Source organism: Pogoniulus pusillus, chromosome 23, assembly GCF_015220805.1.
Source record: "Pogoniulus pusillus isolate bPogPus1 chromosome 23, bPogPus1.pri, whole genome shotgun sequence".
NCBI classification, from domain to species: Eukaryota; Metazoa; Chordata; class Aves; order Piciformes; family Lybiidae; genus Pogoniulus; species Pogoniulus pusillus.
Genome location: NC_087286.1, coordinates 11299784 through 11325685, shown reverse-complemented (window position 1 = coordinate 11325685; position 25902 = coordinate 11299784). Strand labels below are relative to the sequence as shown.

The 25902-nt window shown below is 45.7% G+C and overlaps 1 protein-coding gene across 1 annotated transcript in view; it reads left to right on the top strand.

Annotated features, from left to right (window-relative positions):
• Positions 1-25902, top strand: part of ADARB2 (adenosine deaminase RNA specific B2 (inactive)) — a 276627-nt gene that overhangs the window by 187873 nt on the left and 62852 nt on the right. Inside the window, exon 4 of the mRNA XM_064162554.1 lies at positions 3590-4497. Within this exon, the coding sequence (XP_064018624.1) occupies positions 3590-4497 (908 nt within the window). The remainder of the gene's footprint in view (positions 1-3589; positions 4498-25902) is intronic.

The window sequence follows — 25902 nt, the reverse complement described above, 5'->3', positions numbered from 1 at the left end:
TCTCCAGAGAAGACCTGTGAAGGCAAGTGCATAAAGGGAGCACTCCATTCATTCCCACAAGTCAGTTGTAGCTGAGACTCTAGGAAATGTCACACAGCATTAGAAACAGGAAAGTGAACTCTGTACATTGTCTTCAAGATTTTCTGTTAGTGATGCACTGAGAAAAATGACATTTAAATGGAGATGCTTCCCTCAGTACCTCTTTCAGCCACCCAGCAAGAAATGTACTCAGTTTGAGCTTGTACCTGGATCATCATATTTCTTAGACAGCAGCAGAACTGTCTAGTCCTCTCTGGAGCCCAGCAATACTTCTGATCCCAGCAGTGGGCAGGAGCAGGCAGTGATGTGATGTGCTCTCAGAGCATGCACCCTTTTATTGCTTCAAGCCCACTGTCTCTAGTGCTTGGATTGCATGAAGCAGAGAATAATCATTCCCTGTTCTCCTTGCCTTTCATGATGTTACAGACCCCTGCCTGTTCCATGGATGTCATTCTATCCATGCTATGCCATGACATCAAGGCAGACTACCACCAAATTCAGATGCTTGCAGATCTAGAGTGTACCTCTAGCAGGAGCAGATGGGGGGTCCTTGTGCAATGCTGCCGTTTCCACAGAGGGTGTCTGTAGAAAAAGCCAATGGTGATGATCCACAAGATGGATTTCAGCCTCTGCAACAGTCTTGTAATATGAATCCCAGCTCCAAGTTCAGTGTGTTCAAGTGTGTTCTGTTATGAGCCTGTTGCTCAAACTTCTTCTCAGCAGTGAGGCTCCAGAGCTTTTGAATCAGAAGTTTGCTATGCTACAGACTGCAGAGTCTCTGTCAGTATCACAGCTCTTCAAGAATGTATCACCCCTCGTAATTCAACAGTAACCATGCCAGGCAGAGTGAAGATGCTGCCTACCACCTCTTTCTTTCCATCCTCCTTGGAAGTTGGCTTGGCAGCAGAATAACCTTCAGCAGGAACAATATTATCTCTTCAAATGTAGCGTGGAGTATCGGATGGCTAGTTCAGCAGAGCCCTCATGACCCAGAGACAGAGGCACTGTCATTATTAGTGATGCATTGGAGTTCTGAAAAGCTCTTGATGAGGCAGCCTCTCTAGGTTAACTCTACTGTGCATAATGACCAGAAGGAGAGAAACATGAAAGAGCCGACAGAAGGCTGGGGAGCAGTGCATAAATACATTTCACTAGCTGCTTTTCTCTCTCTCATTCAATTACTGAAGCAAATACAAGACTGCAGTATCTCCTCTGCTCGTGAAATGGCAAAACTCAGTGAAGTTACCTGAGGAGATCTCACACTGCAGAGATGGGGGCTTGTTTCAGAAAGCTTGCACAAGAAATTAGAAACTATTGCCAAAAAAAGATATTTTTCTTTCTCCTTTTTTTTTAAAAGTCCTTCCCATTGCAATTTTATTATTCTCCAACCTTTCATCACAAGAGAACCTTCCTTTATTATCTTCTCTTCTTTTTCTTCCCCCCCCCCCCCCCCAAATGTAAAGAACATGTTTTGGGAATTCAAAAGCAAACACATTACAAAGAGATAACAGAACTGAAAATGATCCTCAGTTTTGCATTTTGCCTGTGTGCATCCTCTGGCTTAGCCCTTTCCTTTTAGTGCTCTTCATTTCTAAAATTGCTTGTGATTGTTCTATTACAGCTGCTTACAGTATTTCTCTTACATAGCTTGGTGTCATTTGCCTGCTTTGTCTGATTTTCACGCTAGAAGTACATGTGCCACCATTAGAGAGGTAATCTTGTGCCTGCTACACAGAGGCCTCATAAAAGAAACATTTCAAAGACCTCCTATTTCAAAGATACCTGAAAGTATAAAGTAATTTCACATTGCCTGGCAGCTGCCAGGTATCACACCAGCCCATCAGGCTCGCAGACTTTCCGAGGCGCTCACTGAATTTAGGCTGCCTCTGATTTACGTGCCAGGAATGACTTTTGGCCTGCTGCAGCTCCACGTGTAGGCTGCGAAAACCAAGCTGTTTCCTGGTGTTTCAGGAGCAGGTCCTCTAGAAATCTGGTTGCCTGCAAGGCTGCTGGCATGGATTTACTTCACTGTGACCAGGCCAGAACACAGCACACATCAAGGCGTGTCACCATGGCACACACCTGCTACTGTCCATGTGTCCTTTCTGCCTGATCTCTGCAAGTTTTACACCTGCAGCTCTGCAGGTTTTACACTGCATTGCTGCAAACTCCCTGGGCCCAAAACCTGGACTAGAGACTATCAAAGACAGAATCTAAGGCAAACACCTCACCTTTATTTTACGTTGCTGTGATTTTAGTTAACCACTCTTCTAGTGAGGGTGGTTCAGGCTTAAGAAAGACGTTAAGATCACATCACATTCCTGGTCACAAATCCATGGTTCTGTGACTATGGAAGAAAAAACAGATGGAATAAGACAATATGAATTATAAACACAAATAACCCCTCGAGTTTTCCTATTCAGTGGTGCATAATCAATACAAATTCTTTTCAAACCTGAATGTTGTATGAAGCAAGAGCTATCTCTCTTTTCATGCTTCCTGACTACTATGTTATTATGCACCATAATTGGCTCTGTAAAAACCTATTAGGTAAGGTAAGAGAGAAGGTGTGAAATACAGAATGAAACCTGCTTCCTGATAAAAAGTATCTCTGAGTCAAAATGTTTCACTTGTATTTTAAGAAATGAATGCATCCAAAGAAGTGTGCAAGTGGATGTAAGCACTAGAAAGGGTCACAGTGGGACATGGCTGGCTGAAGCCATTGCCAACTTGAATAGGAGAAAGTTAAATCTGGCAGTCCCTGCCCTCTCATAACAGAGTTTCCATAAAGAGAGCTGTGAACTCACTGCCACCAGAGTCCAGACCAAATTACTGCTTCCATTGCTGGGACAGTCTGTTGGGTCTTTTCTTTGGCCAGATTCATGTTGTTACCAGCAGGAGCCCATGGAGTGAGTAGAGCTGGTCAATATATTCACAGAATCATAGAATCAACCATGTTGGAAGAGACCTCCAAGATTATCCAGTCCAACCAATCATCCAGCCCTATCCAGTCAACTAGACCACGGCACTAAGTGCCTCATCCAGTCTTTTGTTGAACACCTCCAGGGATGGCAACTCCACCACTTCCCTGGGCAGCACATTGTCCTGTTTGTGCATCCTTTAGGAATTGTTTCCAGTAAGGTTTTGAGAATCATTCCCCCACATTCCATACAGAACAAACCTCAGAACTTTGCAAAGTATTCAGTCTTTAGCAGCAACTACCTGGTGTGAATGCTCCAGCTCATTTCAGTCACATGGCATCAGCCATGCTTCATCTTTGACAGCAGCCTGTTTTCAAACAGGAGCCTCGTAACTAATCCAAGTACAATTTAGGGACAAGTGAATATTCAGGACATGCAGAAAACCTGTGGCATAAATAATAAATCAACTATTATACAGCTAGTTGAGGGGAAAAAACCCTAGAAGGGCTGAGCAAGGATATCTATCATTACCTTTTTTGTTCTTTTGTTGGCTGTTCTGCCAGCCCTGAGCATCGTGTCAGTTGCTATGATGACAGCTGTAATGTGAGGCTTTCTTTCTTTACTGACAGGTACCAGCAGTGCAGAAGTAAAGGAGAACCGAAACGTTGGCAACCTGGAGGATCATCCAGTATCCTCTAATGAGAGGGCAAGAGGGGGAACACCTAGCAGTAAGAGGAAAAGGCCCCTGGAGGATGGCAATAACGGCCATTTCTGCAAGCTCCAGCTCATCTGGAAGAAGGTCTCCTGGTCAGTGACGCCAAAGAATGCCCTGGTCCAGCTGCACGAGCTCAAGCCAGGTTTGCAATACAAAATGGTTTCTCAGACGGGCCCAGTGCATGCCCCGGTCTTCGCCGTGGCTGTGGAGGTGAACGGACTCACCTTCGAAGGCACGGGGCCCACGAAGAAGAAGGCCAAAATGCGCGCAGCAGAGCTGGCTCTGAAGTCGTTCGTGCAGTTCCCAAACGCCTGCCAAGCGCACTTTGCCATGGGCAACTGCATCAACCCATCCACGGACTTCACCTCTGATCAGGCAGACTTCCCAGACACCCTGTTCAAGGAGTTCGAACCCTCTGCGCACAGCGAGGACTTCTCTGTCTATGACCCCGTCGACAAGGAGCTGCTCTCCACCGCCTGCCGGCACGGCCGCCTGCTGTGCCACACACTGGACCTGATGGGCCACAGCAAGCAGAGCAGGCACAGGGCAGCCTGCAAGGCAGAGAGCGAGCAGAACCCAGTGGTGCTGCTGAACGAGCTGCGGTCGGGGCTGCGCTACGTCTGCCTGTCGGAGACGGTGGAGAGGCAGCACATCAAGAGCTTCGTGATGGCCGTGCGCGTGGACGGGAGAACGTTCGAGGGCTCGGGACGCAGCAAGAAGCTGGCCAAGGGGCAAGCCGCGCAGGCGGCACTGCAGGCCCTCTTTAACATTCGGCTGCCCAGCCACATGCCCAGCAGGAGTAAATGCCACCACTTGCCACAGGTGAGAGCTCCCGGGTGGTCACCACCACGGTAGAGGAAGCCTCTTTGTGAATGGGATTGGTGTTGCTGTAGCTGTTGTTGTTCTGCCAGGTAGTTCTGATGCTATAGCAAATGCCGTGCCACAAAATAGCCCTTTTCCCATAGGAAGAGCCAGATGCCACACACAAAAGCTTGAGGATCGTATCCTGCAATAATTTGGTACCATTTGCAGCCCTTTCCATAGGAAGCACTCCAATGTGTCACTTTGCTGCAGAGAATGATGGCACTGACTCAGGCAGGAGAGTCGGGTGCACTGCTGCATCTCTCATGACAGAAGGGAGCTCATAACCAACGGGGTGCCCCAAAGCCTGCTTTTACAGTTAATTTTTCATGAGGACAGTGCCCCTCAGAGGAAAGAGCAGTGACAAGGAATGTGCCTGTGCCAGAGCAAACTCTCTAGACAATTCTGCCACTGGAAAATTTAAGTGGTTTTGTTTATTATGGCCTTATACTTGGGGCTGTATTTTTCTTACTTTCAAAGGTGCCTCCAGCAGCACAAGGGGTAGTGAAAGCTCTGAAGTTTTCCTAGAATAAATGTAGAGGTTACAGAAAATATAGATGTGAGGTACACACTTTTTACGTCAACGTTTCATGGTTGCTCATAAGGCAAAGGCTATCTTAGCATCGCTCAGGCTTCTGTCAGTTTTCTCAGTTCAAAGGAAGGCACGATTTGCAGACAGTGGGGAGCATTATATGGGCTGGAGTCATTGCTTTATTTGTTTGTCCTATCATAAAGGGTTTCATCCACCAGCACCAGGAGCTGATCTACTACTACAAAGCTCCCTTTATGGAGGGAGATGGTAATGTCCAGGATTTAATGCAGAGCACTGAGAGTCGCTCTGCTGCTGGCTTGCTGTGCGACCCTAGGCAAGTCATTTAAAGCCAATATGCCTGTAATAAAAATGGGCATATTATTTGAAAGAACACTTCAAGATCCTTAAGTAGTGTGTAAATGCAAATTATTGGTAGCAATTCTCATTAACATTAGCAAAGATGTTCGTTAGATGTCCGAGGAGTTTGCTAGGACGTGACTCCTTTAGGTAATGTGATTGCCTGCAGGGTCTGGTGACCAAGTTTTCTTCCCCTGTTTCAAAACAAAAGTAAACATGAGAAATGTAAATTTTAAAATACAACATAATCCCCCACCTCTTCCTTTTAACTCTGCTTTGTAAACTCCATGAGCCAGTGGGATAATAACATAATTTAATAATAGCTGTGATCTTCACAGAGTGCTTTGCAGGCATATTGGAAGCCTTGGCCAGCCTGCAAGTTCTGTCTGCCAGTACTCCTCCAAGTGAGAAATCTGTGTTGTGCCCTGGCAGAATTCATTCTGGTAAAGGATGGTTTGTTCTGATGAATGCCAAGCCTTTCCCAGGGAGATCTAGCACTTGGGTATAGTGAGGAATCTCTAGTCCCATCCTGCTGGCTGCTTTGCTGGCTGCTTTGCTGTCCCCCACTGAACCTTGCATGAATTCATACACATGAGAACTTTCTAATGTAATAATTTAAAGACAAAACAATTGAGATTGTGGCTTCTTTGCTGCCATCAACAGTGCTTTGTTCCACTTCTGCGGTCCTCATGCAGGTACAGTGATGGCTGGGGCACCTGAGCTCTTGCACACCTGTAGAGTGAATAGTAGGTAGCCAAGATAATCCAAGGACCAGCTGAAACAGTCACACAATTTATCAGCTACTGTTCTTCCTCCAACCAGGAGTCTTATCTGTGTTATGCCATTGAAGTGCAAGGTAAATGCTATTGGTGGTCTGAGGCTGGGCATACCATGCTGAGCAGAGTAGCCAAGACAGAAGCCCAGAGATCTGTTAAACTAATGGCAGAGATAGAGTGAGTTGTGAGAGGGGCAGTTACATGTTACTGAGTCTCTACTCTAATTCAGTGAATATTGCTCCTCATTTCCTAGCATACTTGGTCTGCACTGCTGTAGTCCATCCAATAATATGGCATTTCTTCCATTAACAGCTTTTGTGAAAGTCTGACAGTTGTTTCTCCCCACTTTGGCAGCTGATGTTGCTGTATTCCAAACAAGGAGACAGTATCAGAGGGTGCAGCCCTAATGAGTCTGCGCTGGTAGAAATACGTCACAGCTCCCAGGTTTCCCAAGTGCAATGTGCTGAGCACAGGAGATCAAGGTGACCCCCAGCTGCATCTGACCAGTGTACAGCTTGTTTTTCTAATCTTGTAGTCCTTCTAATCTATCTCACTCAGCCTGAACACCATTCTCACTGCTGTAGAGCAAACCCATTAATTAATATTGCCATAACAAATTAGCAATAGAGGGATGTTTGAATTTCAAATGGTCCTAAATTAAAAAAGAATAGGTGTGAAAATCACATCCACTCCTCTTTGAAATGGCTTAACACTGCTGCTGTTGGTTCACATCCAGGGCCTTCAAAGCAGCAGCTGTCAATTTAGTACATGAAACTTCATTGTATTTTGTGTATGTATCACAGAAAAAGGAACACTTTTTCCTTTGGCAAATAAAGATAACCATTGGGCTCCAGTTAAATCTCCTATTTGCCAAAAGCTTCCTTTGCTGGTCAAAGGAACCTTAGCACTCCCACTGCCATTATTCTTTATGCTGAGTGAGTCAGGGATTCCAGTGTCACTTGGTGAGCAGTGTTGTGAGAAGAGCAGCGGTGTGCTGGGGAAAGCCCCACACCCTACACCTCTCATGGCAGAGCCCTGTTTCTCTGTGTTCCTGTGGTAGCAGTTGTTGCTGCATGCTTGACTTCATTTCTCTCTTGGTCCTCACCGACCACCTTCCTTGTAGCCACGCCCTCTCACCTGTGTCACAGTGAAGTTGGGCCTCAGGCTCCAGTGACAGGTTCGACAGTGCCATGGAGGCAGGGAATTAATGTGGCCAAGTTAGGAATTATAAAAATAGAATTATTTTATTTTCCTGGAACCTTGCCCCCAAACAGTAGACAAAAATTAGTTTAGGTTTATTTACAGATTCAGTTCAATTGGGAATTTCTTCAAAAAGGATATTATAGATAAATTTAGATATTTAGGAAGTCAGGAAATTGAAAAGGCTAAGCTACAAACACAGCTTTACCCCAAAATCAATCAGGGTGAAGCAGAGAATGAAGGGAGCAGCGAGTCTTACTCACAGAGGTGAGATAGGTATTCGACAGTGATCCCTTGCTGGATTCCTCTGCAGGAGCAGCCTTCTGACACTTCAGGCAATATCCAGTATTATAGATCCACGCAGCAGAAGCCCGAGGTGAGTGGCAGAGCCACCAAACTCAGAAATGTCTCGAGCTCTTCCTCCAGGAATGGGATGATTGTGGAAGATACTGCCTTCACAGTGGCAGAGGAGAGCCAAAACTGCTAGCGTCTTCCCAATTTAAAAGGCAGTCAGGAAGTTGGCTGCTGATATGGTCCAAGAGAGGTCGGTCTGGATGCTGCTGGCAGCTCTCTCAAGGGACCCCAGGGCTTGCCAAGCCTGCAAGTTCACACAGAAAGATGTAGAAGTGAGGAGAACCGTCCTAAAGCAGGGACGGTGTAAAACCAAGAGCCATACAAAAAGGCAGGAGCAGTCCAAAACTGGGGACAGTCCAGTCACGGCAAGAACCTGTTCTGTCAGTCACTCTGTCAGGAGCTCTTTCAAAATGGGGAACTCTCAAGGCAGGTACTTTTTCCTGTTCTCCCTTGCTCTGTTTATCCTTTTCTAGACAAAGTGTCCATTTACCATTCATACTGGGCATGAAAACCCAGCCAAGCACCAGCCTGATGCCAGCACAGGCTTCCACATGGGTCAGCTCACGTGCGGAGAGGCACCTTTGGCTGCCTCCCTTCAAGCCTGCAGGGCAGGGGTTGGGGGGGAAGCAGTTTTCACACCTTCTCCTCTCATTCAAACCTGCGGCGGAGGGAGGGGGAGAAGAAGGAATTGGAGGTACCCTGGGACAGACTGGTGCAAAGAGGGGCGGCACACAAGCTGGCTTTGAGCTGTGAGAAGCTGTGGCAGCATGTTCCTGTGAAGGGCTTTGTCTGGTTAGGTGGCTAGACATAGGTCTTTATAACCTTCTCTCTGTTCTCCTACAGAAAGGGAAACAGCTGATAGGTGTCTGTGTGGCTCTTGGCAGTGAGGTGCAAGAAAGGGACATGGTGGGGACCAGAGAGATGTCTCTACAATACAAATAATGTTTGATTTTCAGATATCTATTTTCTACTCTGTAGGTGGGGAAAGTTGTTTTTTATAATCAGAGCAACAGGCAGGCAAGACATTTATAGGATTACAATTTCTTAAGCCAAACAATGGCAAAAGAACCAATTTAGAGGCACAGCATTAGTGCACTGAATACCCTTATTATTATCCTGGTTGCTAATAAGATTGCAATCACTTCTAGGGTCACAGCTGAGGAAACAGGACCACCTCCAGCCCCTCATAAAAGATGATTATTGCCCCATAGAGGTTACAGCCTGAGCCTCAAATGAAGAAATTACTGTATTTTAATGTATACAATCCATGCAAGATGAAAAGGAGCTGCAGAAGGTCTGCCTGCACGGACTCACAAATTAAGGGGGCAGAAAGGACTCTGGTCACGGCTCCCACAGCAGCAGGACATATGTGTGGATGCGCTAAGAAGTTTGCATGTGACAACCAGGCAGCACTTCAAAATAGTACAGGGCTTTGCATCAGCTGGGCTGCAGGCACACTCCAGCTATCTGCTGCAGAGAGAATTGGCTGAGTTGGTGTGGCCATCAGCACTCTCCATACCTCTTTCTTTTGCTCCATGTCTGCTGTACCCTGTAACTCCCTGCTCACTCCTGGCCATAGATAGCTCCAACAGGATCCCCAAAAGATTCACCTGCATTTGTGGCTAAGTCTTACATGATACAAAACATGCTCAGGCCTTTCAGAGCATTAGGTACCTAAACAAAACCCTTATAAGGAAGATGTTACAGTGTAAATAGACCATTCAGCTAATTGATAAGACTTAGGAGAGCTTTAATAATGGTTACAATCAGTTAATTAATGGCTGATCTTCACTTAGAGACATTAAACATAATTTTAATACCTTCATGGCAGAACATCCTTAAGGTCAAAAGGCATTTTTCTTAGGTGTATATATACTTTCATCATTGATGTTTATAAGCAACCCAAAGCTTTTCTTCCTCTCAGAAGAGGAAAGCCAGAAATATCTTATTTTCCCTTAGAAGGACTCTGAAAAGCCCTTTTGGTTAGAGTGCATTTAGAGTGGGGTGAGTCTGATTCAGCCACCTGCCTTGGTGGCTGCCTACTATCTCAGTAGTTGGAAATATTCCACACTGTTCACATGTCTGCAGAACCAGCATCTGTTTTCTTCCCTCCAGAGTCTGGATCACTCATTAACTGTGGCTAGTGAGACACGGCATGGACTCTGCTGACTCCTGTCTTGCCCACCAGGAGCCAGCCACCTCACCTACTGGGGAGGCTGATGGTGTGGATCTGATCTGTGAAGAGTTAGCATTTGTGTGACCCATTATGGTGAGACAGTTTGTGCAGAGCCATTAGGGCTCCAGCAACAAGCAGAGCTAGTTAGTACATGAAAGCTGAATCCCAGGCTGGTGTCATCCACACATAAAACTTCCTTCTAAACTAGGCACTCACAGCTGTCAGAGTCGCCGTCGGTGCTTTCTGGCTTCATAAGTGAGCTAGGGACACTTCAAAAAGCTCCCGGCAAGCTGGACCTCGTTAAAGCCCCTGCTTCATCCTGGACCAGCATCCTGACGTTGTTTATGATGCTTCATTATTACCTACTTAATACAAGCCATGATCGTTACGCTCTGCTAAATGGAGCTGTAGTACAAGCGCCTGGAGTGAGGCTTGCTTTGGTCGAGTTCCACACAAAGCCTTCTCTGCTTGAGCTGGAGTGTTACAGTCAGGCCCAAACTGCATTCTTTATCTTATTTTATCTGTAGTCACATCTAGGAAGCCTTAATTATTCAAACAGATTTTCCCTTCCGCGTCCAGTGTCAGCAGCAGGCTCTGCCATTCATTTTACGACGACTGCCTCCCTCTCGTGGTCCCTGAGCCAGCCGTGCTGCAGGTAGAGCAGAGCAGAGCAGAGCACTGCGCAGCAGGCAGGTCGTCGGGCCTGGGGAGACAGAACACACTGCCGGCTCCCTCGGGAGAGGCAGCAGCTCAGAGCCTGCAGCTTCCCCAGTGCCACACGCAGGAGCGGGGAGAGTGGCGACGTCTTTGTCCCTTGTCTTTTGTTGCATCCGTTTGGCCTTTCAGTGGTGCCTCTGTGTAGTAGTGCTGGAGAAACCCAGCCTTTCTCCTGCCTCTCCATCTCAGCTGCTCCAACGCTCATGCCTGCTGCCCTCTGGAAGGATGATATACGTACACGTAGACACCAAACAGCGTGCACGTTGTAAAATTCCATAGGTGGAATATATTTAGGGCTTAATCTTGGGAATGGTGAGAATTAATGGGCAGAGTAGGCTTTGGACTTCTTGTAGTGGATGTAAAGGATGTGTTTAGACGTTTATACAGCCAAACAAAGCTGGAGGATTGGCTCATGTGCTTTGGAAGAAGAAAATCCATTGTTGTTCATTTACTGTTTATATGGATGTCTGCAAATGAGTTTGGCTCTCTAATTGGAGCAAAATTCATCAGATCAAGGCTTATTTTATTTCTTTTTTCACATATGTGATGCATGATGTCCTGTTAAGACAAAATATTTGCTTACTCCTGAGAAACAGAAATGGAGATAAATATGTACATTCCCTGGGAAAGTAGATAAATTGTCCATTTCCTCTCACCAGAAAGTTTTTACAGTGACAACAGTCAATATTGTCTATGTCTCATGATATCCATCAGCTTTCTAGGCATAAAATATTAATGCATCCATAAACCTTTCCTCCTCTACCTTAAATACTTCAGTGTTGCCTTTAGGCAAATTGATGTTGCTTTTCCATCCTTTCCACTTTTCTGACTGAGAAGTCAGAGCTTCCATCCAAAGCAAGCTAACCTGCTTGTCTTCTGAACTGGAGTAGACGTTTGATAGGAAAGCACCTACGAGTGATTGCTCTTAACCTGCTTGTTATCACATCAGCCGCAGACTCCAGTCGTGTAATCAAAGCAGAATTCAGGCAATGGTACCTTGAAATCAGTGCTACACTGATATGTCACCCAGACGAGCCCTTGCCACTGAGGCCCCACTGGTGCGCTGTGTAAATTCCTTGTGTGCTGCTGCTTCTTATGCTCTTTATCCAGTTCACGTTTTAAAACTAAAGGTGAAAAGAGAACATTCCTTGAACACAGGCAAGTGACCAGAATGGATGTCCTTTGGCTAGTTCAGAGAAACAGCCCAAGCATCCCATGATTTCTGGGTTCTTCTGTTCATGCCATTTCCCTGCTGAGTTCCTATTTTTAAGCCATCTTCTATGAGCCGGGCACCACTGCTCACAGAAGTAATTGCAATCAACTCCTTTCCCTCTTATGTGGGTCACTGCTTTATTAGGTTAAACACACAGGATAATGTGAGTCTCCAAGGTCTCGTGGGGAGGGTGAAGGCAGCAGCACTGGCTTCATTTCTTGTTTGATAATTAGCTTTTATCCAAATCAACTCTGCCCTATACTTTTAAGGAATAATCCTCTCAGGGATGTTGGAGAACAAACTCATTAGTCCTGAACCAACCTCCTCTTTTCTTCCACTCTCCTGGGTGTATATATACACAAGTCATTCTAACCCTCAGTGTCTGAAGGCCTTTGCACACTCATCATATGGACAACAGTTCTCAAGAAGATGAGAAATGTACTCTTAGGGCTTGATTGCCCTAACACAGAGAAACTGCGTTCAAGCAGTGCTTGGAGCAGGCACCAAACATGTTTGTTCAAACCCCATGCCGCTACACAGAAACCCTCTGCAAACCAAGGCAGTGGCCATCAACATGCAGCAGCCAAAGAAAGCTGAGCCAGGAGGTAATAGGGAGCAATGGTTGATATCCTAACAGGCATAAAGCTCCTTGAAGGCTTATGGCCACAGCAGCAATTAGAGGCAGAGGAGCTGACTGATGTGCAGCAGAAGATACAGATAGTGTCCTAGAATAGTACTTAGAGTGGCTTATAACAAGGTAACATGGAGAGAAGTCCATGAGGGTTACCATTCTGGAAAACATCCTCACAGATGCTAAAGGTAGTTACCAGCTCCCACACAAGGGAAACAATAAAGCCCTGCCTTTTTCCTATAGATCATGGAGCTTGCAGCTCGTCCCAGAGAGGGTTAATCCCTAGCCAGGACTGACAACACATTCAGATGTCATGTTTTTCTGCCTTTGGTGGCATTGCACATTCTCCCATCAGTGCTCAGCCTAAGGCCACTCAAGGCTGTTATCCTACCTTGAGTTACATGGACCTTACCAGAACATCAGGCATGAGTTCCTGACGCACAGGTTATCTTTGACAGTTCTGGACTTGTGTCCTTGAAAATACACCTTTGCCAGTGCTGTAGCATGCTGCTGCTCCTGAGCACAAACATCTCCCTCTTTCTCTGATGCTTCAGGCATGGCCTAAACCGTCAACGTTTAGTCTAGCAAATATCTCAGCATGACTGCATTTGCCCTTCTACTTGGTGCTGTCTACTAGAGAAGGTGGTAAGATGTGTTAACATGCATTAACTCATTAGTGGTTCACTCAAATTCAAAACAGTTCTGAAAAGCATATATGAATCCTCAAGTAGCAATTATTTTTTCACTTCCTTTGTGTGTGTGTGTGTCCAGGATATTTTTGGTCACATTCACAATAATCTGATAGGAGATGCCCTCGGCTTTTCCAGGGCAAGACCCTTCAGCTGCATGTTTTTACATTTTGACTTTGAGGGAAATCAAAGTGCAGGAGGGATGAGGCTGCTGCTGTCACCATGTTCTGGAGAACATTGACAAGAAGAAATTAACAGCATCCCCCAAAACACTGACAAGCTACAGTGCATAAATTTTCCTTTTAAATGCTCTATTCCTAAGCAAGCAATGTCTTTCAGATTCACACTCTTTGGTGTAGTTTAAATTTCCCCCCCCCCTATAAAGGCAGGACAGTAAATTTGATGTAGATTTTCAGAAAACTACAGCTTTGCATCTTTTTTGCTTTGAGATCTGTGAACTTAAGAGATCGGATGCCCTCCCTCTCTCCAAAAGGGAAAAACATATATAGTCTCCTTTATATATCAAAAATCAGGCACAAAAAAGCCAAACTAGAATGTCCTTACAGGCAGACTGGCATCCTTGCCATGTAAATGAGCTGCAAGCACATAACTGAGCAAAGCCCATGGAAGAGTGGGAGCAGTTTGTGCAGATCGGAGGGATCCGTTGGGGACCCCTCGATAACGACAGGTCAGCAGCAAACGGCAGTGAGGCTGAGCTGAGCAGCGGGAGAGAAAGAAACATTGCAGAGGCAAGCTGGGGGGAAAAAGACTTCCAGGCTGCCTTTGACAGAAATTGATCCGAGCAAATTAACCACTCGTACTGTGGTCGTTAGCAGCCTCTTGTGGTTTTCTCTTCCCCCTCTCGAAATGCGAGATGCCGGCAGGGAGATCAGCGCCGGCTGTTGGTGACTGGCGTGCGGGGGCAGAGCTGCTCCCAGCTCCAGACTCGAGGGGCAGGTGGTGAGAGGTCAGGAGCAGAAGCCTAAAACGTACAAATTACTCCAACGAGGAGCTGGGGACAATTTTGGAGGGGTGAGAAGCAGCACTGACACCCTTGATGAAAATTAGGCAAAAAAATACTAAGTTAGGGTGGGAAACTGTTGAAGTTAGAGCTCAGTCCTGAAGTGAAATCCTTGCAAAGGTGCACACAGGGAAATGCTTCCATGGGAGCTGGGAGCTGTGTTTTGCTACCCATGCCATCTTCAGGGAGCTTATGTCTTTGCACATAGCCTTGCTAGAATTACAAATACTACCAGTCCTTTTTGTGGCTAGGAAATTAAGTGAATAACTGAAGTAACATGAACTAAATTTTCTGTGCTGTATGTGGGCATGAAGCCACACAACAACGTGGGCAGCTAATACTTTTATTCCCTATTCCCACCGGCATAAACCAGAGCAGGATTTGAGCCTGTGGATTTATAGTGAATAAAATATCAAACTTACCCTGAAATATTTTGCAGCTCTTTCTCATTCCATCATGCAGCTGATAAATAGCTAATCTGCAGTTCAGGCTTCTCTATTTAAATAAGCACAGTAAAAAGTTGAGCTATCTCTGCCTGAACTACTTCAGCTGCATATCCTTACTCTACTGCTTCTGGCACCTATTAAATGCAATTCAGATATAGTCTTGTTTTCTACTGGTATTTGTTTCTCTCTTGACACAGTTGGTATCTGCTCTTGCTAAAAGCTTTCAGGCTAGAAGAAAAATCTACTGTAAAAAGATTCTTTAGTAAGCATAAGTAATCAGTGCTAATGCTAGGAGAGCAGAAGATGTCTTCTGTGTGAACTGTTAGCCACACCACTCACCTGCACCATTGGAACTGATGGGTTTGCAGACCTGGACCAACAGAGGAAAACAGAGCTATGTCTTTCCCTGCAGCACAGCAGACAGGCAAGAGAACTCTCAATTGGCCTCATTTCTGCTTGCTAGCTCACCTGCTTTCCGAGCTGCTTCATGGCCCACTGGTGCCAGGCTGCACACCCAGCTGTGGGCAGCAAACTCCTACCCCACACACAGCCAGCCCCATGGCTGCCTGTGGCACAGGGTCACTCACAGCTCCCAAAGTCCTCAGCTTAAATTCTCTTTGCTGGCTCTGGTTATCCTGTTGCTGGTTTCCATTTTCCTCTCTGCCAGCAGAGCTCAGCTAGGCAGGAGCGGTCTGGGAGGAAGCAGGCAGCTGTGAGAACCACTGGGTTACATCTTGAGTCAGATGTTAGGGCCCCGTCCTTGTGCTAATCGCTTGCATTAGAGCACATTAACACAACTGCACTTGCAGCAAGTGAAGTGAGCTGTGCAGAGGCACAGAATCAAGTGCAATAATAATATGAACGTTTTTAAAACAATGTGATTGCTACCTAATTAATTAATAACTGGTTACTGATTAAAGGGGGAGCATTTAGGGCTAAATGTGTCCTTGACAACACTAACGGGATTGCTTTAGCACTGATTGTATTTTACAATGAGACATATAAGTGCAAATAATTGCTTCCACTATATCATGGAATTAGTTCCATGACAGTTCAGCTGATTACTTCAAGGTTTTATCTGTGTTTTGTAGCTGCAAAATCTGCTACCGCTTTGCACCTTGCCAGCCAGTGGCAAAGCGCTCTTGTCTGTTTACATGTATTACATGTAATGTAGCAGGAGGACCAGAATCAATACTGGAGATATATACAGCAGCTGCATCACAAAGGTTGCCAGGCTTGGAAAACAGCTGATGAAGACTTGAGGTAATGAGCTGAAACATCCTGAAGGTAATTCCTAACAGCACTAAAGACAATAATATACTTCCTCTGACATGGGTAAGCCTCTGCAGGCTGGAGGAAGCATATTTTTTCCTGGAAGAGAGTTCTGTGGTCGTGAGAGTTTGAATGAGCTATGGGATGTACCTTACAAGTGAGGACTGGCTCGTAACTCAGGAGAGGTGGAACCTAAATGGAGTCACAGAGGTCATTCTTATTTTATCACTGGAGGAAATATGCCCCATGTATCACTCAGCCTTTTCACACATTTAGTTACAGGGGTAATTCTGGAAAAAAAGTTGTTGACCTTTTTTTTCCTCTTGTATTTCATGAACAGAAAGCTTTTAAAACAAAGAAATTGCAGAGGGCCCATTTGCCCTTTGAATCCAAAGCAAGGCTTCTTTACAGGGTCCATGAGAACCCTGCTCTTCTTCCTGTAGGGTACAGGTCTGTTGGCCAAACATTTTTGATCTCTTTCAGTATAGCTTTTGCTGCAACTGCAGTGCAGAAGCTAGGAGGACCAGTGAAGCGGTCAGAGGAGTTTGCCTACCGTTTTATCTCCCTTCATGGCAGCAGGAGTTCGTGTGATGTGGATATTTCTGCTGAAGAGATTTGTGGGCATGCTTTCAGGTTGCTTTCCTAACAAAATTAGCTTTCTGTGATCAGATTGCTGCTGCTCCTACTAATCCTTGAGACTGCACAACTGTATTTGGTAGCAGCAGCTATCTCAAGACTCTCAGTCCCTATCTGTAGAACAGAAAAATGAGAACTTTATAGAAGCAAGAGCAACCCAAACTACTCCTCCTCAGGGGACAATGCAGTTTCCCCTGAGGCAGCAGCCAGCAGATTGGGCAGCACGTTGACAAGACATCTATTTGATCCTGTCTCTTCTCTTCTTAACACAAGGGGCCTATGAGTCCTTTCTTTGAGAGGTACAAATCTGTTTGAATTTGCAGAGTCCAGAGGGTGTAAAAGAAGTCTTGGGCTTCCTAGGTGCTTCCTTATGGTGCATGTTAATTCACTATTTCTTGGTTAAAGTTCCCCAACAAACTGAATTGCTGTAATGGTATTGCTCTGTCTGAGGCCTGAAACAGATGTGCTGTGATGCTTCTGAGTTTGTTCCCTTTGGAAGATAAGTGAACTTTTTCAGATAAAATGGGATTATGGGAGTTGTGCAAAAGTGTGGGCAACTGGCAGCCTTGTGTAGGCCTTGTTCTGGCCTCAGCACCAGGCAGGAAACCTTTTGCTGGCCATGTAACACTGATACAGGTACCTGCAACTGCAGCCAGTACAGGAGCCCACAGCAGTGGAGGTCTGGCTGTAGCATGTGCACAGCTAGAGTCTGTGCAAAAGCCACTTCTGCCACACTTTGGCAGCTCCCTCCACCCTTGTCGTGCCCTGAGAAGGCTGGAAGAGCAGTAGTGGCAATTGCTGCAGTGTCAGTGGGTACCACACCAGAGGCATGATGTCTCTGCATCCTCTCTTGGGTTGCCTGGCTGCTGTAGACATCTCACAGGTTGTATGGAGTGGTGCATAGCAGAGGTCTTGCTCCTATGACACATACGTGGGCACTCTGGCATCAGTTAGCTGTCAGTGCAGGAACACACAACACAAGGGGCAGATGTCTGTTGGGTGCATTTGGACTTGACTATACTAATTAATTATTTTCATATAGAATTGTTTTTCTCTTATATTAGGTCTGTGAGGCTCTTCATGTTTCAGGCTGTAGAGACCAAAGTAGCAGGTGACATTGAAGTAAGCAGTAGGGCACAATCCTACTGAACCAGGGAAAGTGCATTCCAACGGGTTCCTTATGGATGGAGAGGCTGAGCCCATGCATCAGTCTGGGACAAAACTGGAAAGGGCAAATATGTGAACAGTCATCACAGTTCTTGATTGGTGGGGCCAAGGGAGCAGGCAAGAAATAAACACTGTTTGGCTTTTTTGTAGCTATGTTGGCAACCCAGAATTGATCATCTGAGTTCAAATGCGTGCTGGTAACACTGAACAGTTTGACTGTTTGACCCTATCACAGGGGAAAAAAACCACTTCTTGTATTCAGACTAATTTATTTATTTTTCTTTTGTGCCCATTGCCCTTTGTCCTGGCACTGAGCACTACTGAGAAGATTCTGACTATCTTGCTTTTATTCCCTTCCTTCAACTGTTTATGCACACTTATGTATCTACCTGAGCCCTTTCTTTTCCAGGATGGAGAACCCCATCTCTTGCAGCCTCACCTCACAGGAGAGGTTCTCCAGTCTCTTCATTTTAGCAGCCTTTAGCTAGATTCAGTCCAGTATGTGCATCTCTTTCTTGCACTGGGGAGCCCAGCACTGGAGCTGGCACTCCAGCCATGCCTCACCAGTGCTGAGCAGAGGTGTTGCATCATTTCCCTCTACATGCTGACAATGCTTTTTCTAATGCAGCCCAGAAGGCTGTTTGTCTTCTTTGCCATGGCTCAGTCATCTTGTTGTCCACCAGGACCCCAAGGCCCATCTTAGCAAATCTGCTCTCCAGCTGGTTGGCTTCCAGCCCATTTGAGTGCGTGGGGTTGTCGTCCCTAGCTGCAGGACTTAGCAGTTCTCCTTATTGAACTTGATGAAGTTCCTGTCAGCCCATTTCTCTAGCCTGTCAAGGGCACTCTTGAAGGCAGCACAATGCTCTGGCATATCAGCCACTCCTGCCAGAGAGGTATCCCCAGCCAGCTTGCTGAGAGTACCCTGACCCACCATCAGGATCATTCATGAGGACGTTAATAGCTGTGGATGTGTTGAGCAATACCGAGCCCTGGGGTATAGCACTAGTGGCACACCTTCAGGTGGGGCCCATGTCACTGCTCACAGCCCTCTTGTCCCAGCCTTACAGCCAAATTTCAGTCCCCTGAAGGCGAAACCAGGCGTTGTCTGCTTGCCTGTGATGCTCCCATGGGAGACAAGGTCAAAGGCTTTGCTAAAGCCAGGGTAACCAAGGTGCAGTGCGCTCTCCTCAGACCCCAAGCCAGTCACCTCATTACAGAAGACTGTTGGATTGCTCAGAAACAATTTCCCCTTCATGAATCAACATGGGCTGCTCCTCAGGCCCCTTCTTCTCCCTCGTGTGTTTGGAAATGCTTTCCAGGAGGATTTTGTGCATGCCTTTCCCAGGTATGGAGGTGAAGTTGTCAGACCTGTACTCTACAGGATATTCCTTCTTGCAGATCAGAGAAATTTGGTCTCTTCCAGTCTTCAGGAATCTCTCCCAGTTAACACAAGCAGGTTAGAATAGGGAGATTTCCATTTGTTTTCCCTCTGGTCTGCAGGCTACTGAGCTCATTTCAGGAAAAGCTGTCCTAACATTTTCATAGACAGTGCTGTGCTGGAAGCTGGGTGAGATCAAAACAGTCCCTTCTGGCTTTAAGATCTCTGAGTTTGCAATTGCTCATAATTCTGTCAAGTCAAGTACGACTGATACAAACACAACCCCTGTCTTGTGGAAATTGATCCTGTCTCTTTAGCAGGGTTCTTTAAGAGCCCTAAACACTCTTGTTAATAATGTGTGACAGGCAACTGTGGTGGGGATGCCTCATGATTGCTCCTTATGCAATATCGTGCTGGGACTGCAGACCCGTGCTCTGCTGTTTATGTTATCTGTGCTTGACTTCAGACATGTTTTATTGTAGTGCTTTAAAATGGAGAATTGAACATTTTATCATATTTTCCTGCCAAACCCCTTGTGTCTATTTTTTTTCTTAAAGAATTGTTTTTATCATCTATCTCTTACTGCGTATCACAGCATTATCTTCACCTGTTAAGGGGGAAAAATGAATGGACTTAGAGTGTACAACAGAGTGACAGCAAATCACAGCATGGATGTTCCCTTCAGAGTGACAGTTATACCCCAGACAGCATAGTGACTAAATAACTCATTGTGAGAAACTCCTTCCCACAGACAGTTGTTAAATTGAAGGTATTACCACAACAGAATGTAAGAATTATTGCCTGTGCTGTGGTCATTTTTCTTTAGGTAAGGATATTCACCTCTTTTTTTCTTTTTCTTTTTTTTCCCCTGCTACAAGAAACAAACTGAAAGAACCACTCCAGTCCTCAGCACCATTATGGTTTGTACTGACCTGGTATTTTCACTATAAATCCTGTTTTCCACATGACATCAGGGTTCATATGCAGTCCAGGCTTGTTTGGGGAAAACATTTTTAATGCCCTTTGAGGATTGAGCTGAGCCCTTCCGAAGTTTACAGGAGAGTGACAAAAAAATGAATTATTTAATCACAGAATTTCTTAAATTGGAAAAGATTTTCAAGATCATCGAGTCCAATCATTAGTTCATAGGATCATAGGATGTTAGGGGTTGGAAGGGACCCAAAGAGATCATCGAGTCCAACCCCCCTGCCAGAGCAGGACAATCCTATCTAACACAGATCACAGAGGAACACATCCAGACAGGCTTTGAAAGTCTCCAGTGAAGGAAACTCCACGACCTCCCTGGGGAGCCTGTTCCAGTGCTCTGTGACCCTTACAGCAAGGAAGTTCCCCTTTGTGTTGAGGCTGAACCTCTTTTGCTGCAACTTACACCCGTTGCTCCTTGTCCTGTCCCAGGGAGCAGTGAGCAGAGCCTGTCCCCCCTCCCACACTTAAGAGAATCACCCAGATTAGGCTCAGCCAAGCTGGAAATCAGAATGAAGCTTTATATTTACAGCTTAGCACAATATACAGCTTTGCATTCTCTTTCAGATGCCAGTGTTAAAGTGGTATCAGGATCCTGGCAGAGATTAGGGACAGAGAGAAACTGAGAGGGCTGTTTGCAAAGCTGTCCAGAACAGGGAGCAGCCCAAGTGTAAACTCTATTCACCTTTACCTTGTGCTGCTGATGAGTATGATGAGAAGATACTTCCCATTCATCCATCAAAAACCTTAGAGCTGCTTACACACAGATCTGCAGAATGCATGCTGTGATTGGCATAAAATGCTTTAATCACCTGCCTTTCAGATGTAGCCTGCTTGTAGGTCTTCACCTGGGAGTGCAAGACATTTATCTCAAGTGCAGGCTGATAATAAGCATCATGAATCTTCCCTGGACTTTCATGCCAGGCTTTCATTGAAGGCAAAAGCAATTCCATGTGCTGAAGATCCTACTGCAGCATACAGACCCAGCCACTTCTGGGGGATGACACTCTGCAACTTCAGCCAGAGCCTTATTGGCAAGAGTCATCTTTTTTCTCCCCCAAAAAGCTTGAGCCAAGAAATAATCAATGAGTACATAAAATGTGCTGGTGTCATTAACACCCAAAGAGAGACAGAGGATGTCTTCCACAAGAGTCCTCTGTAAAACCTGCATGGCTTCATCTTGCTTGGAAAGGAAAGAGATGGCTGCTGCTTCAGCACACTGCAAAGCACAGCCTGTAGAGAAGATCAGAAACACACAGAATGGTCTTCTGTGGTGTCAGGAGATGAGCAGCACTGCCCGTTTGGAAATGGAGAGTCATTGCATTGCCTTCTGCTTCTACCCATAGAGTATTTTCTTTCCCATTTCAGCAGTAAGGGAGGGAAATGAACTTCCATCTAATATTGTGCTGTTAGCCAGGTGAAAGCCATCTGGGTTGTGATGGATTGTAGTGATGTTCACAGGCACTCCTCATTGCAGAGGTAGGCAACAGGCAAATCTGGAAGGTAAACTCATGTTCTAAAGCAAATCTTTTAAAGAGCTGTTATCATAAAATCCCAAGGAGGGATAGCAGGTGTTAAATATGTCTAGAAATAGTGTCTGTACTGAAATACCTTCCACAACTGGTATTGTCAGGCACGTTCCACCAGCCTGGTCAGACTCTGACTAGTGGGATTCTTTTCATCGGCACCCCTGGAATTCAGTCTGACATCAGACCTGAGGAGGGAGGCAGGCAAGTGCATTCTGTTTGCGAGACTGCCAGGCTCTGCTGCTTCTCTGCCTGGGCTTTGCAGATATTTACAGTGAAGGATTTGCTGAAGATCGTGAGTCTAAAATTCAGTGTATTGACACCTTTAGAATGGAGCCCAGTTAAAATAAGTGCTAGACAGTAGAGTTCCTATAGAGTGAAAAACCTCCAGCATTAATTACCGCTGAATGTTTGTGAGCACCCAAAATCCTGACATAAAAGCTGTAATTTCTATGCAAAGCAGATAGGATGATTGAGTTATAATTAAAATGGTAATTATACCCTTAATGCTCTCTATTTGACTTTTCAAAAACCGTTATGCTCCAAGAAAAGCTATTTAAAGATCAGAGGGGAAAAAAAAACTACGTTTGAAAAATGAATGTATTCAAGCCATTCTAGATCTTTTAAACCCCAGTTATTGATTTTTACATGCTTTCATCTGCAGTCTGAAACGTTTTCTTCATTTATTGCGGTCGATGGAAATAATAAAAAATCATTGGGACGTGAAGAGCTTAAATGAGCACAATATTCTGCAGGCTGAGATTCCACCTGATAAATATTTGGGCTGTCGGAGAGCAGGCACGGGATTCACTTGCTGACTCAAGCCTGGCCCTGCTCCTCGGCCGGGTGATGCCAAAGAAGGAGCTGGTGGGAAGGGCTGCTCCCTCTTCAATCTGAGGCTTGTTTCACTGCCCCCAGCATGGCACCAGTGTGATGGTTTGGGTGTTGCCCGCCCTCCCACACTTAAGAGAATCACCCAGACTAGGCTCAGCCAAGCTGGAAATCAGAATGAAGCTTTATATTTACAGTTTAGCACAATATACAAGCAGGTATTTACATTATATACAGCTATAGACAGAAATATACAAGTTAAAAAGTAATACAGAAATGCAACAGCCCTCCCAAAAAACAGAGTCCCCAAGAGGGGGACTCCCAACCACCCTTCCACCTCCCTTCCATCTCTCTACCTTATCCCAGATTTTGCCTTATTTTCAAGGTGATTCTGGAGAATTGGCCAGGGGTGTTAGGAAGCAGAGGGATTAGTTACACAGACAGCAGGTTAGAGAGAGAAGGGCAGGCAGCCAGAGCCAGAGAGCAACTCTGTTATCTATGTTTGTGTTCTTGTTTTTATACATCTCAGCAAGCCTATGAGTGAAGTAGGCATCACCATTGTTCCCTTTTCACAGCCTATAATCTAATTCTTCTCACCAAAATATTCCAGCTAGCTTCAAACTAGCACAATCCACCTCTGTCTGTTTCACTCAGAGTTTTGCTGAGAACTATCTGTCTAATCTAAACCAATATTTACAATAATGAATAATGACTATCAGAAGTTCAGCTCACACTTCATTCCAGCTATCTCAGATGTAGGTGATTCAAAAGCTCAGATAACAGGAAATGGTTTGTCTCCTCACAGATGAGAGAACAGAGACTCCCAGGTGTGGCATTTCCTTCAGCTCCTCATGGGCTCCGTAGGGTCCTGCAGCTAGCCATCGGATGGGCCTGTATCAATAGTTAGTGATGCACGGCTTGCTGGGAGGCACAGGAGCCGCTGGCTGCAGCTGTGGGGCACCCAGGATGCTTTGCACTCACCCAGCTACAGTGGGTGCCTAGAGCTGCAGGAAGGGGTAGGAGAATTCAGCCCAACTGGGGGGATGTGCCTACAGATCTGAGCAGGGAGCGTGCAGTACAGCAGGGCTGTTTGTCAGCCACTGCCAAGCTTGTGGTATTCTGCACACATGCACTCACTTGCCTGTGCAATTAGTATGTCCAAACTGGGCTTATGAGCATCTTCCTTTGGTTTGGAGTTGGTGCAGCAGTTCCTCTTCTGCTTTAGTAAGCACTCCTCTGAGGAAGGCTGAAAGAGGGCTCAGTAAGCTAAAAACATTGCCGTCTACAACTACCTGAAGGGAGGTTGTAGACAGGTGGGGCTTGGTCTCTTCTGCCAGGGGGACATAGTCTCAAGTTGTGCTGGGGGAACTATAGGCTGGATGCTAGGAGGAAGTTCTTCACAGAGAGAGTGATTGGCATTAGAATGGGCTGCCCAGAGAGGTGGTGGAGGCACCTTCCCTGGAGGTCTTCAAGAAAAGCCTGGATGAGGCACTTAGTGCCATGGTCTGGTTGACTGGATAGAGCTGGGTGCTAGGTTGGACTGGATGATCTTGGAGGTCTCTTCCAACCTGGCTGATTCTATGATTCTATTTACAATGACATCAGTAAAGATGTGCAGCTGTAGATGCTTGGGGTTGTTTTTTTCTTTGTAGCATTACTCACCAAAAGAGGTCTTTGCCTCCGTTCATTTGCCTCGTGTAGCAATCACTTTGGTCTTTGGGACTTTTTCACTTTCATTCATCTGCAAATGTGAGTGGAAGCTGTTCCCTGTGTCCCAACAGAAGCATGACAGGCAGGGCAGAGGGCAGAAATTTCGTTGTTTTTAGCAAATGCACAGCAATGATTTCCTCATTTCTCTCAAGCTTTCTCTAGCATGAAAAGTCCAGGGATTTCACTGCTGCTGATCAATTTTCTGCTGTCTTGTTCCACCATGGATGGTCATAAGGGGCTCTGGGAAGGCTCTGAAATTGGGCTAAAGCTGAAAAGTCATGGAAGGAAATGGACTTAGTTCCTGCTGTGTCCAATCCCTCCTCATCCAGTAGCTGAAGCCAGGACTTGTGTCCATCTCTCTAGTGGATAGTCCTCCTGCTAATCCATTATATTCATCTGACATGGATGATCATGTTTTCCAGCGTAGACACTAAGTGACACCCTCGTCTGGGTGTGTGGCAGGTCACAACTCTGCCCAATGCCAGGTTGTACTGCCCAGCTCCAGCACTGCAGATCTTCCCTTCTCATGCCCAGAATACCATGTACCTACCATGCTCAGGATCCCTCTCTTCTCCTGGCAGACTGGAAATGGTAGCAGAAGAGAAAGAGGAAGAAAAGCACATCTGAAGGGTATGAGGGAAAGGTGCCAGCAAGTGAAAACAAGATAAACCTTAGTAAAGAGAGTTAATCAGAAGGGCAACAAAAAGGGCAATGAGCAAGTAGCATTTGAGAGCTGGTGGAGAAATCTGAAAGGAAAGCCAGGGAGCAAGGGCTGTTGGCCTTTCTGCAGGAAACCTCAGCACAGCTTTCCTGCACTGAGTGAACGTGCTTCCATAGCCCATCTCTTGTTCCACACGGTGCTTTATAGTCCGTCTGCATTCCATAATTGAGAGCTGCTATTTGCAATCCCCTGCAGTAAGTTCTGAGTGACTGATTTTTAGTCATTGAGACTTTTAGAATCGTACTAGTTAGCAAAAGACATGCAATGAGCATACATCAATGCCAGTTGGCCCGAAAAAATGTGTTGGTAGGCAGCACTGATAGCCATTAGCTATTCCAAATTTCTACAGATGCAGACTGAAATGAAATGCACAAGCACTTTTTCTTTATAAACTTTGCATAAAAAGTTGAACTCATGAATTAGCAGAAATGCACCACTTTTAAAGGCCCAGCAAGTCCAAATCAAAAGTTGCTTGAGTGGAGGGACAGGTTTCTATGAATTCCTCCAAGGTTTGGCACAGATTCCGAGTTCTTTCCATATGTAACAGAGCCAGAGACTGGGAGGGAGAGTTTGTGTGGGGAAAAGGAAAGGCAAAAACTTTCTAAAGCAATCAGTCAGACAGAAATTGACTTTTTGGAATGCTTCACCACTAAAGCCAAAGCCTGTTGGGTGGTTAGCTTCAACCATGTCCACCTGGATGTGCCACATGGAAAGAGATGAAGCTCACTCCATTCTCAGCAGTTGTGGTTGCTTTGCCAAAACTGGCACAGACATGTGCCACTCATTAATAATTGCTCCTTTTTTCTTCATCTTCTGCCATTCCCCACCCTTCAAGCTGGGATTTTACATCTGAGGCTTTCTAAAGTAGAATTCTCAAAGCAGACTGCATTGTGCTTCCTTCCAGGGACTTTGCCAGTCCCTTAAGAGAATTTTAGAAGTGTATTATGAATGCTACTGGTTCCTCAGCCATCCTGGGGAAGAACAAAACCCACCAGCTAAGGGGGATCTTTCTCCCTTGTTGTCTCTTAC